The 14,524-nt window shown below is 40.3% G+C and overlaps 1 protein-coding gene across 3 annotated transcripts in view; it reads left to right on the top strand.

Annotated features, from left to right (window-relative positions):
• Positions 1-14,524, top strand: part of LysRS (Lysyl-tRNA synthetase) — a 156,644-nt gene that overhangs the window by 16,796 nt on the left and 125,324 nt on the right. For all 3 annotated transcript variants that reach the window (XM_067151454.2, XM_067151452.2, XM_067151453.2), the window contains exon 3: positions 8,297-8,462. In XM_067151454.2, coding sequence (XP_067007555.2) covers positions 8,297-8,462 — 166 coding nt within the window. The remainder of the gene's footprint in view (positions 1-8,296; positions 8,463-14,524) is intronic.

Here is a 14,524-nt window from a genome sequence, read left to right on the forward strand (position 1 = left end):
CAATGTTATCATATAAAATACTCGATCAAATGAAAAACCGCACACTTTCTCACTTTCAACGAACAGTACTACGGTGCCGATCTAAGTGTCCAAAGCTCCAGAGCTAGAATAACCAGGTCGCAGACTGCAATGAACACTCCTCTGTCATTATTCCCTTAAATATGCACACTACTCATTCCAATCAGTGCCTCAGAGTAGGGATTGAATAGCTCGAATACTATGATGAACCAGTGTGTTACATACCAGATATATCAGAAAAAGTATGAACCAGAGGAATGGCATGCTAATGAAGAAAGTTATCTTACTCCCCAGCTACTTCCCGCCAATGTACAGGCATGCTGTTACAGTCGGTACGACCAGGCGAGTTGACCGTGTGGTTACGGGATCGCAGCTGTGAGCTTGCATCCGGGAGATAGTGGATTCGGACCCCACTGCCGGCAACCCTGAAGGTGGTATTCCGTGGTTTCCCATTTTCACACCAGTCGCACCAGGCTGTATCTTAAAGCCAAGGCCGCTTCCTTCACACCACTATTCATTTCCTATCCCATCGTCGCCATAAGACCTACCTGTGTCGGTGCGACGTCAAGCAAATGAAAAAAACCTCAGCACGCTGCAGTAATCCTATCTATCGGGGATGAGAAAACAGAAGACAAAAAGCACATCACAACAAACAATGGACAATGTAATGTTATTGTTGTTAAATTTTATGAGCTTTCTATATTGTAGGCCTTCACATTAGTTTTCTTTCGACTCTGTGATATTAGGGTGTCTTACAAAATTATTTATATCGTAGAATGTAGTTCCTTATTCTCAGACTTTACATACCTATTTTCAGTAAATTCTGTTTACCCATTTTCTCGTGACTCGGCGCTGATATGGACTTAGTAACAAAAATCCAAGTTCATGAATATCTCTGATTATATGCGGTACGGTAACAATTTATAAGACATAAGTGATCGGAAATTTAATAACTTCTTACATAACTACTACTAACTTACGACATAACTAAAGTTATGTTAGTTATGTAGTATTTATCGATACGACCCCTAATAACATAAGTAACTTATTTGAGAATTACATTTCAGGCCATCCCTTAAACTACCATTTCACTCAATGTGAATAAAATAATTTGTAGCCTAGATTGCAGTGGTTCTATCACCTGACATTACATACCGATTTTCATTAAATTCTCCTCAGCCGTTTTCTATTGATGCGTGTACAGGCAGACAGACAGACGGACAGAAATTACAGAAAAGTAAAAAAATGCATTTCCGTGTTACTGTGGACATGACAGATACAGAAATATCATTCATTTCAAATTCTGAGCAATGCACAGGCAAAACACTTATTTTATATATAGATTACATTTCAGGCCTTCTCCTAAACTATTTCACTCAGTGCGAATAACATTATTGATAGCCTAGATTATAGCGACCTATTCCCCGACTTTGCATACCAATTTTCGTGAAGAAACGACCACTAATAAAATAAATGTTTGACAATTAAATTTTAGGCCTTCCCCATAACTACCATTTTTCTCAGCGTGGATAGCCTATATTGTAGCGAATTATTTCCCATCTTTGTCTAGCGATTTCCATTAAGACACGACCACTAATAATATAAATATTTGAGAATTAAATTTCAGACCTTCCCCTAAACTACCATTTCACTCAGCGTGATTAAAATAATTTATAGCCTAGATTGTAGCGGTTCATCACCCAACTTTACATTCCGATTTTCATTAAATTCTCTTCAGCCGTTTTCTCGTGATGCGTGTACATACATACATACAGACAGACAGACAGAAATTACGGAAAAGTAAAAAATGCATTTTCTTGTTACTGTGGACATGACCGATACAGAAATACCATTCTTTTCAAATTCTGAGCAATGTACAGACAAAACTCTTATTTTATATATATAGATATTTTGCGAATGAGCCCATTAGGACTACGCAAAGTACTTAGACAGGCATTTGCCTTTCTTTGTGCCCACACTTCCTTCATTCGTTTGCTGTGTGCTTCTTTTCTCTCTTGAGACCATGTTGTTCCGGTCTTCTTCTTTGGTTTTTCCTCTTGGTCAACTTGCCACTTATGAACTTTGGTTCTGAAGATAACCCAGCTTTGGATGTCTTCAGGTGTAATTCCTGCCAGTTTGAGATCTGTTTTAATTTCGCCAATCCATTTTATTGTGTCCGTTTTGGCTTTACTTCGGTTTTCATAAAATTCAACTATTTGCTTGGTAAGTCTATCTGGGTTCATCCTTTTTATATGTCCAAAGAATCTTAATCTGCGTTTTCTGATGTCGCTGTGAATGTTAGAAAATTGTTTGATTTCCTGTTTCCCTCTAAGGCGGTACTGTTCATCTACGAGTTTTGGGCCTAAAATTTTTCTAATGATCTTGCGTTCCTTTTTCTGAATATTTTCTAGATCAGTTTTCCTGTTCAAAATTAGTGTCTCTGATCCATAGAGGCATTCTGGTTTTATAACTGTATTATAGTGTCTTAGTTTTGCATGCTTGGAGAGACACTTTTTGTTATAGATGTTTTGGGTGAGTCTATATGCAGTTTCCATTTTTTGGCATCTAACTTCATTGGCTTTTGTTTCCATTCCATTCTCCTGAATTATTTCACCGAGATATTTGAATTGCTGGACCCGTTTTATTTTGCAATATTTTGTCTCCATGAATTTAGGGGCTTCTTTGCTGCAGGTCATGTATTCAGTTTTTTCAAACGATATTTGGAGGCAGACTTTTTCCGCTGTTTCTTTCAGGAGTTCGATCTGGTTTATGGCTGTTGAAACGTCACGAGTTAAGATTGCCAGATCGTCCGCAAATGCCAGGCAGTCTACTGCTAATTTGCCCCTACCAAGAGTGATTGGTTGGTCAATCTTGAGGACAGACTTCTGTTTGCGCCATTCCTGTATTACCTTTTCAAGGACGCAGTTGAAGAGTAGTGGAGAGAGCCCATCTCCCTGTCTTACTCCTGTTTTGATCGGAAAAGAGTCTTGAGATTTCTCCCATGAATTTAACCTTAGATTTTGTGTCTGTCAATGTCTCTTACAATTGCGAGTGTTTTCCGGTCTAGACCCTGTTCTTTTAATATCTGAAACAGTGATTGACGATCATCTGAATCATAGGCCTTTTTAAAATCAACAGAAGTACAAACTACATTTTTGCTACAAATTCTCTGATGCCTTAGGATTAACTTTAGGTTCAAAATTTGCTCTGGACATGAACGGCCTGGTCTGAAACCTGCTTGATATTCACCAATTTTTGGTTCTAGTTGCTGTTGGGCTCTATCGAGAAGGCACTGAGATAAAATTTTGTAGGCAACAGATACCAATGAGATTCCTCTGTAGTTATTTACATCTGTTCTGTCTCCTTTCTTATGTAAAGGATGAATTAGTGCACTTTTCCAATCTTCTGGAATTTGTTCTGTTTTCCAAATCTCTTGGATGATACCGGTGAAATCTTTTATAGTATTTGGGCCTGCTGATTTGAGAATTTCTGCTATGATCCCATCCTCACCTGCAGCTTTATTCATTTTAAGTCGTTTTATCTGTCTGGTAATTTCTTCTTCATCCGGTGGTACTGAATTTGGGTTTGTGAAGTCATGTTCCTGCGGTGGAAATCTTTGTGTTGGCTCTGGGCAGTTAAACAGTTCTTCAAAATACCTTGCAAGTTCGGTGCAATTTTCTTGATTGTTCAGTGCAAATTGCCCATTTACTTTCTTAAAGCAAAGGTTTTGTGGCTGATACCCTGTTAGCTTTGTGTTGAAGTTCTTGTAGAAATTTCGTGTGTGGTTTTTTTCGAAGTCCTTTTCAATTTCTAGTAGTTGATCTTTCTCAAATTTCCTTTTGGTCTGTCGGACTAATTTCGCTGCCTCTTTCCTGACTGCCAAAAACATTTTGTGATTCTTATCGGTCTTTTTGCTGTTCCACTTATTGTATGCATTCTGCCGGGATTGGATGGCTTGTTCACAGTCTGCGTTCCACCAAGGGTGTTTTTTTCTTTTCTGCAGAGGAATCAGTGTTTGTGCTGTTTCAATTAGTTTGGTCTTGAGTTGCTGCCAATTGTTGGACTGCTTTTTCTCTAATTCTTCGGTGAGAGATGGCTGGATCCGACTAGTATAAAATTTAGGAATTATTTGCTTCCTTCTTCTGAACCTTTGGGGTATCAACTGTAGTTTGACTCTTGTCAGATAGTGGTCTGAGTCTATGTTTGCACCCTTTCTTACTTGGACATTCATAATTTCTCTGTGGTTTGGGTACGAAATTGCCACGTGGTCAATTTGAAACTCGCCCAAAAGGGAGTTGGGTGATCTCCATGTCATTTGTTTAGAAGGTTTCTTCCTGAAGTGAGTCGACATGACTTTAAGGTTGAATGCCCTGCAGAATTCGACTCATCTCCGTCCATTTTGGTTCGTCCATTTATGTGCTGGGAATTTTCCAACTGTTTTCCTGTATTTCCTTTCCTTGCCTAGCTGAGCGTTGAAATCTCCTAACAGAATTTTGACGTGGCTTTGAGGAATTTTTGATGCTGTTTCTTCTAGTATTTCCCAGGATTTGTCTACCTTCTCGCGATCTGTTTTATTGTCTTCATTGACTGGCATATGTGCATTGATCAGTGTGTATGATTTGTTTGCACACTTTAGGGCGATTGTCGTTAGCCTATTGTTTACACATTTCACACCTGTTACCGAGTTAAGTATGCTCTTCTTGACTGCAAATACAACTCCTAAATGGGGTGTGTTTTTGAGAATCCGTTTGTCTGTTTTACTTTTGAAGAGTCTGTAGTTCCCGAAATCCATTGCGTGTTCGTCAGTCAGCCTCGTTTCTTGGAGTGCCAGTATTTCTATTTTTTTATCATTTAGGGTTTGCTCTAGTTCGTACTTCCCTGCCCGCAAGAGAGAATTTATGTTCAGTGTTCCGAAAAATGTTTTGCTGTTTGGGCGAAGTTGGCCAGAGGTCTCAGACTCCCTCTGTTTGCGTGTCCAGCCAGACTCCCCAGAATCCGATAGTCTGGTTGTGCTGCTAATGTCAGCAGTGGATTGGTTACCACCTGGGGTACAAATTTGTTTTCTGCCACGCCTCATGGTACTTGATTATCCAAGTATTGGACCGTAGTCCTGTTTCATAGGACTGGAGTGGATAGTTCCAGAACATACATTTCCAGCTGCACCTCTGGTGAACAGACGCTGACCACTTTGCCGCTTGCTGCAAGTCAGACGCGAAGTGGATTTCAGTCAGTTCTTCCGCCCTCTCCGCCATCGGGATGAATCCTCTTATGCCGTCGAGGCCGTTGACCATTTTCCTTGTTCCCTCAGTTGATCCGCGGGTGCTTATTTGGCTACGCCTTATTCGCACCTGTCCTGCATATCTACAGGAACTTTCTCTATCAGCCATTGGGACGCGCCGTGTCGGGGTTGAGGGCCCCCACCCCAGTGTCTTACATAGAGTTATGCCTAACTCCTACTCAGTTCAGAGCTAGACCCCCACGCAAGCTGACCGGGCACGGTTTAAATTATTATTATTATTTTTTATTATTATTATTATTATTATTATTATTATTATTATTATTATTATTATTATTATTATTATTATATTTTAGAACAAAGCTGCCGTATTGCAACAGAAAAGCATACTTGGAAAAACGTAGGTTTGTCCTGAGGAGAAATGGCCAAATGCCAGCTGGCTCCTTAACATATGGTTGTCATCATTGTAGAGTATGTAACTCGCAGATTGGACTGATCATTCATCTGAAGACACATTGGTAGGAAGACTATCATACTCGCTTGCGAGTGATTATGATGATGATGACCTCATCCAACCTTCTGTGTTAGTCACTTCCCTATAGCATTCAAGCCAAATGCTGTCTATTCACAGCATTATATTAAATGCACCCTCACAGCACTTTTAATTTGCATATTCACTCAGGCCTATCAATTCACTCTTGGTATTTGTTTCTTTGCTGAAACCTGAACCTGTTTCTCATTCATATTTCAGGTTGGAAATCAATCTCTCATTGAGGGAAGTACCTGGCATCAATATTGAATGTCTTCACTTTCTTGTATGTTCCCTTCGCTGGGCGAGCTGGCTATGGCGTATAGGTCATATAGATTTACACTTGCATTCAGGAGATGGTGGTTTCAGACCCCACCAGAAGTAGTTCTGAAGGTAGCCGTCTGCAGTTCCCGCTTTTGCATACCAGGAAAATGCTGAGATTGTACTTTAACCCTTTCAGTGCTAGCTTTATTTTTATGTATACGTACCCCCTCTGTGCTGATTTTTTCCTTTCAAGAATGTGCAATTATTGAACAATAAACTTTTCTATTTATTTAACAGACATTTTGAAGATAATAAATTGAAATAAGCTTATAATGGTGGTGATGTTCAAAGTCTAAAAATGGACATTACTGTGGTATTGTTCAAAACAAGGTATAACATAACGAACCCTACATCATATGGTTGATACATATGTTTTTTCAGCTTGTTATCATTGTACTAGTAAATGTGAAAGAGAGACAAATTTTCACTCACAGTCATATCATTCCACTTGTGAAGTCTACTATTTGTAGAAATTGGGTAAACTGTTAAGACCTTCTTGTAATATTTATTGGTTACCTCCACTGGCATAGCCAAGGGGGGGGGACTTTTTAACAACAACTGTTCAAATGAATAGAAATAGTTTTTAAAATAGGCTAACTCCATATCCATTCCACCTCATTTCACTAACCCATTTAACCACCACATTGTTTTTAATTCATTTTAATTCAATTCATATTTACGTAGTATTTAAGAGGAAGAAGGTACCCGATTATAATGTACTTAAAGATAAACACTTAGTGAGTCACCTAAGCCGTATAAACAGCTGAAGATGTTCTAAAAAAGAATGAAACATGTACTGTGTGTAATTAATTTTAATTTGCTAAAATGCAAATATAAGTATCAAAAAGGTGGGAGATTTTTGTTGTTATAAGTCTTTGAGGAGTGAAAGCCAATCTGATCAGTGTGTGGCACTCAAGTGGTTAAACCAGTAGGGGAAAAATGTTCTTTTCACTCTCCTCCTCCATACACCTTTCCAGTAGTGTCTGTACAATTGTCTAAGCAGCTGTCTTCCTCTTATCATTGCTTTCTTATCTGATAAATCACTGCTGTCAATCTGCTTTCTAAATTGGTTTTATGTTCAGTTTGTCAATATGTCAGTTGAGGTAGCTGGAATGTTATAACTAGGTTCAGATAAATATAACATGCAGTGCACGAGTGGGGAAGTGTACACTCTGTTTTACTAAGATTTCTACAAACAATTGTACCGCTCTACCTGGAACATTCATTATCTCAGACTGAATGACTTGAGCTTCGATATTCTTGGTTTTGGACTGACGAGAATGTAGGAACATTCCCCTGAACAGGGGAGGTGCTGGAGAAAAGCTTGCTGCATCGTTCACTTTACTGCAGACCTTAACAGCATTAACATAATTTACAAGTAGTGTGCTGGTGATACCCTGTTATGGTGGGTAGCAGGGAATTGTCAGTGGTGCTTCATGCTGCTGCAATTTTGTTTGACACTTATTCTTTCCGCATCCAGCAAGGGTGCCAAATGTGTGTCAAGCCCTCGAGCGAGCTAAACCTCACCTGTTGCTTCAAGGAAATGTTCACAGTGCATCCACCAGCATGAGCAAAATATTGCTATTAAGACTTTCTTAACTGGAGATGTCTATAAAATTTGCATGTTGTTGGGCGAGTACAATTTTTTGTTTCTACACGCGGCACAGTTATTTGTATCAAGTTCTACAGGCATGACTAGTGCAGTTACTGCTTTGACTAAGGCTGGTAATAGGAATCCCTGTAGTTTTTGCTGTTTGCTTATTGTATTTCTGCCAAGTTGGTATGGCTTTACCATTGTTATCTTGTAAACTTGGTTGACACAATGCTTTCAAATGTAGTGTACTGTTGAGTTTACTGTATATGTCTAACAATTGAACAAGGGCTGTGACTTTTATGCTTGCTTTGGTGTAAGTGAAAAAGTTGGTTGGAATGTAGGTCTATGCATTGAAAGGCTCCCTTCAGATTCAAAGAAATCATTTGTATTAGTAGACTGTCTGCACTACACCATAAATGTATCCTTTTATAACCGTAATCATGTACTTAAATGAAGACTCTTTTTGATATGGTATGCTTTGTCATTATGGCAATCCATGAACTGGAAAGTAATATAAATTGAATTAATGCAGTTTTGCATTCGATACATTGTCACAATCTAGATGCTGCTCATGTTATTCTTGATTTATTTTTAGGAATACTTTCGGTTACGAAGCATTGCTGTGTCGCAGTTGAAAGAGGCTGGAGACCACCCATACCCACATAAGTTTCATGTCTCAACATCGCTCGAAGAATTCATTGAGCGTTATAGCCATGTTGAAGATGGCGCGATTCTCAAAGATGTTGAAGTTAGTGTTGCAGGTAGGAACAACATTTTGGGGTTTTTAAAATTTTCTTTAACCCTCTTTCAGCCAACTGTCCATTAATGGCTTTAACCCCTTTTGTACGTTCTTCTTTTCTTCATGGGGCCTCTAAATATTAGTTCCTTTTTGTTTCTTAGGATATTGGATGTCTGTTTTCACCATTGAACCCTGTCTTCAGATCTTGGATTTCTTGTCACTGTCATTTCAACATCACTCTTAATCATCCATGGAAAATAAATATCCATTATTGATATGGGGTGGTAGAAGGATGCAATAAATGGGGTATCCGTGAACAAGCCCTTTAAAGATTATGTTCACAATGGAAAGCAATAATGATAAATATGGTGAGCCTTGTGGCTACCCATTCTTTCTTATACAGTACAATAAAACCTCAATAAGACATTTCTTCAGGGGACAAGGAGAGAGAACATGTTAAACAAAAAAAGTACTATAGAAAACCTAAATAAAAATTGTCCATCAGGGATGTGGAAAACACTTGGTACGGTTTTTGACGTGCATGCATTTTATGTCCGGTAAATTCAGGTACAGAGTAAACCATATACCATTTCTGAAGTTGAAAGAGTATTAACAGGTGTAAAAAAAAAAAAATTATATATATATATGAAAACATTTCCATCTGGGGCTTATAAAATAAGTGTCATAAAATTTGCAAAACACGGGACAACAAATATGAAACCATTTGCACTAGAGCCCAAAATATTATCAATGTACTTTAGGTCATCCTCTTTCTAAAAATAATGTGATGTTTGACTGTTAGTTGAAGCCATATACACTGACTTAGCAAATGTCATGGGATAGTCATTTAATAGCGTGTGAGGCCTCCTCTGGCCCTGCGAACTGCAGTGAGACGCCATGGAAGTGAGTCAACAAGTCCCTGGTAGTCTTCTGGACGCAGCTGACACCAAATCGTTTGCAGAGCAGCCGCCAATGCTGGTCTGTTCGTGGGTGCAGGATCCATGGCACGGAGCCTGCGTTCCAGGACATCCCAGATATGCTCGATAGGGTTCATATCGGGGCTCCTGGGTGCCCATGGCAGTCGTTGGACCTCCGCTGCATGTTCCTGGAACCATTCCTGGGCAACATGGGAGCGATGTGGTGGCGCGTTATCATCTTGAAACACCGCAGAATTGTCTGGGCGCTGGAAGGCCAAAAATGGGTGGAGATGGTCTCCGAGCAGCTCAACATACCGCATACCATTTAAAGTCTCTTCCAGAACAACTAGGGGGCCCATTCAATACCAGGAAAATGCTCCCCAGACCATAAGAGACACCAGTGCCCTGGACCACACCTTCGAGGCAAGCGGGATCCATCGCTTCCTGTTGTCTGCACCATACACGGTGCCTCCCATCGGCATGGTGCAGTTGAAATCGTGATTTGTCCGACCATATCACGTTACGCCATTGTTCCAGTGTCCTTCCCTGGTGACTGGCGACAAATGCGCATCGTTGTGCCCGATGACGTTGGGTTAACAGTGGCACCCGTGTGCGGCGCCGGCTCCCGTACCCCGTAGAACCCATGTTCCTACGAATTGTCCACTGGGAGATGTGTCTATCACGGCCTGTGTTGAATTTAGACGTGATTTGTTGCACAGTTGCCCATCTGTCACTATTGACAATCCGTCTCGGATGTCACGGTCATCGAGGGTGGCTGGACGGCCGGTCGTTCATCTGTTGTGGACGGTGACACCTGCATTCAACCATTCACGATACGCCCTGGACACGGTTGATCGTGTGAAGCTGAATTCCAGCACCAAATCGCACTTCCCACCATCCGTCGGGCACCGACCACCATACCCTGTTCGAACGGTGTCAGCTCACGACGACGTTCCATGTTACACCTGTCACATGCATAGCCACTGCTCACAAGGTCTCCTATACAACTGCCGCTGGCACAGGGGGCTTGTGGTGCGCAGACAACACACCTGCCCATCCCATGACATTTGCTCAGTCAGTGTATATCAGAGTAGTGTGTTATTAAACATTGTTTTTTGGTCACACACTTCCACCATGAATTAAGTTTGAGTTTACACTTGTCCATGCACGAGAGAACTACTTTGGTCGCCATCTTTAACGCAACAAAACTTCGTTAATACCTGGCATTAGTTCAGACCGACCCAAGCTGAAGGAGCTAGATTTATTCGCACCAACTATATGTACTTAAGATGCAGATGCCTTTTCTCTTCCTGGAAGGATTTTCATTTGCATTCCCTCCCCAAGCATTTTCATTTGCATTCCCTCCCCAGTTAACATTTTGTAAATTGAGATCACCTGCTACAATAATGTTCCTTTCTGTGCCATGCCCCACATAGCTGATTATCTTATCAAATAATTGTGCATCAGCGTCAGTGCCAGGCTTGCCAGGTCTGTACACCCCACAAACATCAAGTTGCCTATCATGTCTGGAGATCAAGTTTTACACTTAGAATTTCATTTTTCTCATCATTAACTTTTACGCCCTCCCCTGTGAACCATGTGACCTTGGTGCGGTGGGGAAGCTTGGGCATCCCATTGAAGCGGATAGCCAAATAATAGGCGCAACCATATCGGATGGGTACCTGTCGAGACACCAGTCTAACGAATAATTCATCAAAAGGGGGTTAGTCGCCTGATGTTCTGATGATGGCTTTCTTCCAGGTAAAATATCCCAGAGGTAAAATAGTCCACCATTTGCATCTCCGGGCGGAAAATACACAGGAGGGGCAATCATCAAGAACATGAATACTGACATTCTACGGGTCGGAGCATGGAATGTTAGAAGTTTGAATTGTTGTGGTGGGTTAGAGAATGTGAAAAGGGAAATGGATAGACTAAAATTAGATGTAGTTTGTGTAAGTGAAATACGTTGGCAGAAAGAGCAGGGTTTTTAGTCAGGCAGCTACAGAATTATCAACACAATCAAACATGGGAAATGGAGGAGTTGGTTTAATAAGAAGAAAATAGGGCAGCGGCTAAGTTACTACAAACCAGCATAGTGAACGAATTATTGTTGTCAAGATAGACACCAAGCCAATGCCCACGACAATAATGCAGGTCTGTATGCCTACTAGTTCAGCAAATGATGAAATAGAAAGAATATATGAAGAGATAGATGATTTATTACAATACACAAAAGGAGATGAGAATCTAATTGTGATGGGATGTGGTGATGCAGTTGTAGGCCCAAGAAGAGAAGGTAATGCCGTAGGAGAATTCAGACAGATGAAGGGATGAAAGAGGAAGTTGGCTAGTTGAATTCTGCATTGATCCTAATTTAGTCTTTGCTAATATTTGGTTCAAACATTACAGGCAACGGCTGTATATATGGACGAGATCTAGTGACAGGAAAGTATCATCAGCTAGATTTCATTATGATTAGGCAGAGACTCAGAAACCAGGTGTCGGATTGCAAGACATTCCCAGAAGCAGATGTGGACTCTGACCACAACATGGTTGTCATGAAATGTCATCTGAAGTTGAAGAAATTGAAGAAAGGAAAGAATGCAAGAAGATGGTTTTTAGATTAGTTTAAAGAAAAGAGTGTAAGCAATTTTTTTTTTTTTTTCAAGGAACATATTTCACAAGGACTAAAGGAAAAGGCTTAAGGAAACACAATAGATGGGCAGTCATGCAGAATGAGATTAATAGGGCTGCTGAAGAAAGGTTAGGAAGAAAGGTAAGATCAAGTAAGAATTAGTGGATAGTGTTCCGTAATAATAAATTTGGAGCTTAATCTATAAGGAAAATAATTTATTGTACAGGAATATTTCCTAACACCATTATTGACAAAAGCACTTCCACTGGAACATAAAAACACACGCCTTGCGCACTTCACGACTGTCATCTGTTTTGAAACAAAACTTAAGGGAGGGGCTGTCATGATACCAACCACTACAAACACATAACAGGGTAGAAATCAAAATTTTCTTAACATCCTCCCCACCTTGCAATTTTGTTTACACTAATCCACTGATAAAATTGCAACACAATGAAAATAGACAGCAGCATTCTACAATAAAACATTACAATCTTTCATTTGACACTGATTTTCATACAATGCTTGTCTCTTCTGGAGTATTTATAAGTTCAAACCTTTTGGTGTTTTCACTATTCTACCACTTCTTGTAGACTTCACTTGTGGATTTGCCACTGCATCCGATGATCCGTGCGAAGCCTTCTCTGGATGTATCTCCAGGATAGAATCTGGCCGATTACTCTGCACTACTGTAGATTCATCTGATGAGGCGACTTCTAAGGGATAAAGCCTTTGAACTGGCCGCACCCTCTCGCCTGCAGCCGTTCTCAGTTTGACAACCCTGACGACGCCATCCTTACCAGGGGACACCTAGTGGCCATTCGGTTCGTTTGATGTCATCAGCTCCGATCAGCACAACGTCGCCAACGCTCACTTTGTTGGATGTCCTACCTCCCTGTTGAATAAGAAGAGCCAGGCATTCTTTGCGGAACCTCTGCCGAAGATTGTCCCGCAGTTTGCTTTTTGATAGTTCGCTCCGGACGGAGGGAAACTCTCAACTACCTCCCTGGCCACGGAACCTGGAACAGTAGCCTGTAGAAGATACTGAAATTTATCTTCCGGGTCGATATCACTATCGTCGTTTATTTTCTTAAACTGTACCCAAAAACCAATCCAGTTTTTTATATCTCCGTCGAACTGTTTAAGCTGTAGCTTGGGTAAACTGAAATTCCTTTTCTTCGTCGTCTCGATCTCACTTGCTAAGGCCTCACCTCCACCAACAGATAAATTCACTTGAAAATTACTTTCGAACCTAACCTTAGCTTGTAGCCACTTCTCCTGGTACGTTTCTGCAGTGTCGAATTCCTTGGCGTCGTCTTCTTCTGTCGTTTCTTCGACACCCCTAAGTGCTTGAATCTTTTCATCCAAAGATAACATCCGCATTGCCTTATCTTCTAAAATACGGAAGTATGTCAACATTTCTTCCGTGTCTACGACTGCTTCAGATATTTTTGTTTGAAACTCGCCATGTGCTCTTGTAAATAGTCTACGTATTTGTGATCTTTCCTTATTATACTGTTTAAGCTCCTCCATCTTAACTAAGTCCTGTCACGGTCGCCAGAAAATGTTCCTTAATAATAAATTTGGAGCTTAATCTATAAGGAAAATAATGTATTGTACATGAATATTTCCTAACACCATTATTGACAAAAGCACTTCCACTGGAACATAAAAACACACGCCTTGTGCACTTCACGACTATCATCTGTTTTGAAACAAAACTTAAGGGAGGGCTGTCACGATACCAACCACTACAAACACATAACAGGATAGAAATCAAAATTCTCTTAACAGATAGCTTGGGAGACATTAGATGTGATTGACAAATGGTGAAAATACAAGAATGCAAAATATGAGGAGGGCAGAAAAGAATGCAGGCAATTAACCCAATGAGCTCGGATGACTAGGCACGCCCGCTTGTGAGCACATGGCCTACCACTCTGATGACGAGCTGGGCCCGCACATGCCAATTCTCAGATATCTTCCTATAGTCTACCCAATTAGCAACATATGGCTTTTGCGTTAAGATTTTCGTATACTAGAAGGTTGAGGTGAGGGTATGTCAATGTTTCCCCTTGTTTGACCATCACACCATGTACATAGGGCAACTCGGAAATACAGTTGAACCCCTATTTAACGTTTTTACAGGGATCTGATTTTTAACCCTAAATAGGGGTTTACCTTAAATCAAGGTTTCAGTAGAAAGCACACCTACTCCAGAGATCTTTGCCTGTATTAACGTGAATTGTACCATCATACATTATTCACACAGTGACAGCAATAAAACAAGGAAATATCTATCCTACACACTGTACTGCAGTTATGGTTTGTGCTTCATTTTGACAGATTTTTGTCAGTGAATGCAAAAACCACTTCGGTTGAAGGTTGTTCTTATAACGTTATACATGATTTTCCATGAAAGTCAGGCAAGGTACCAAACTAGCATAAAAACTCATTTAAATTGGTATGAAACAACAATCGGTTTGTTTAAATATTTTTGCGTATGTTTTCCAAGCAGTGGCTTACTCA

Source organism: Anabrus simplex, chromosome 7 (genome assembly GCF_040414725.1).
Source record: "Anabrus simplex isolate iqAnaSimp1 chromosome 7, ASM4041472v1, whole genome shotgun sequence".
NCBI lineage: Eukaryota > Metazoa > Arthropoda > Insecta > Orthoptera > Tettigoniidae > Anabrus > Anabrus simplex.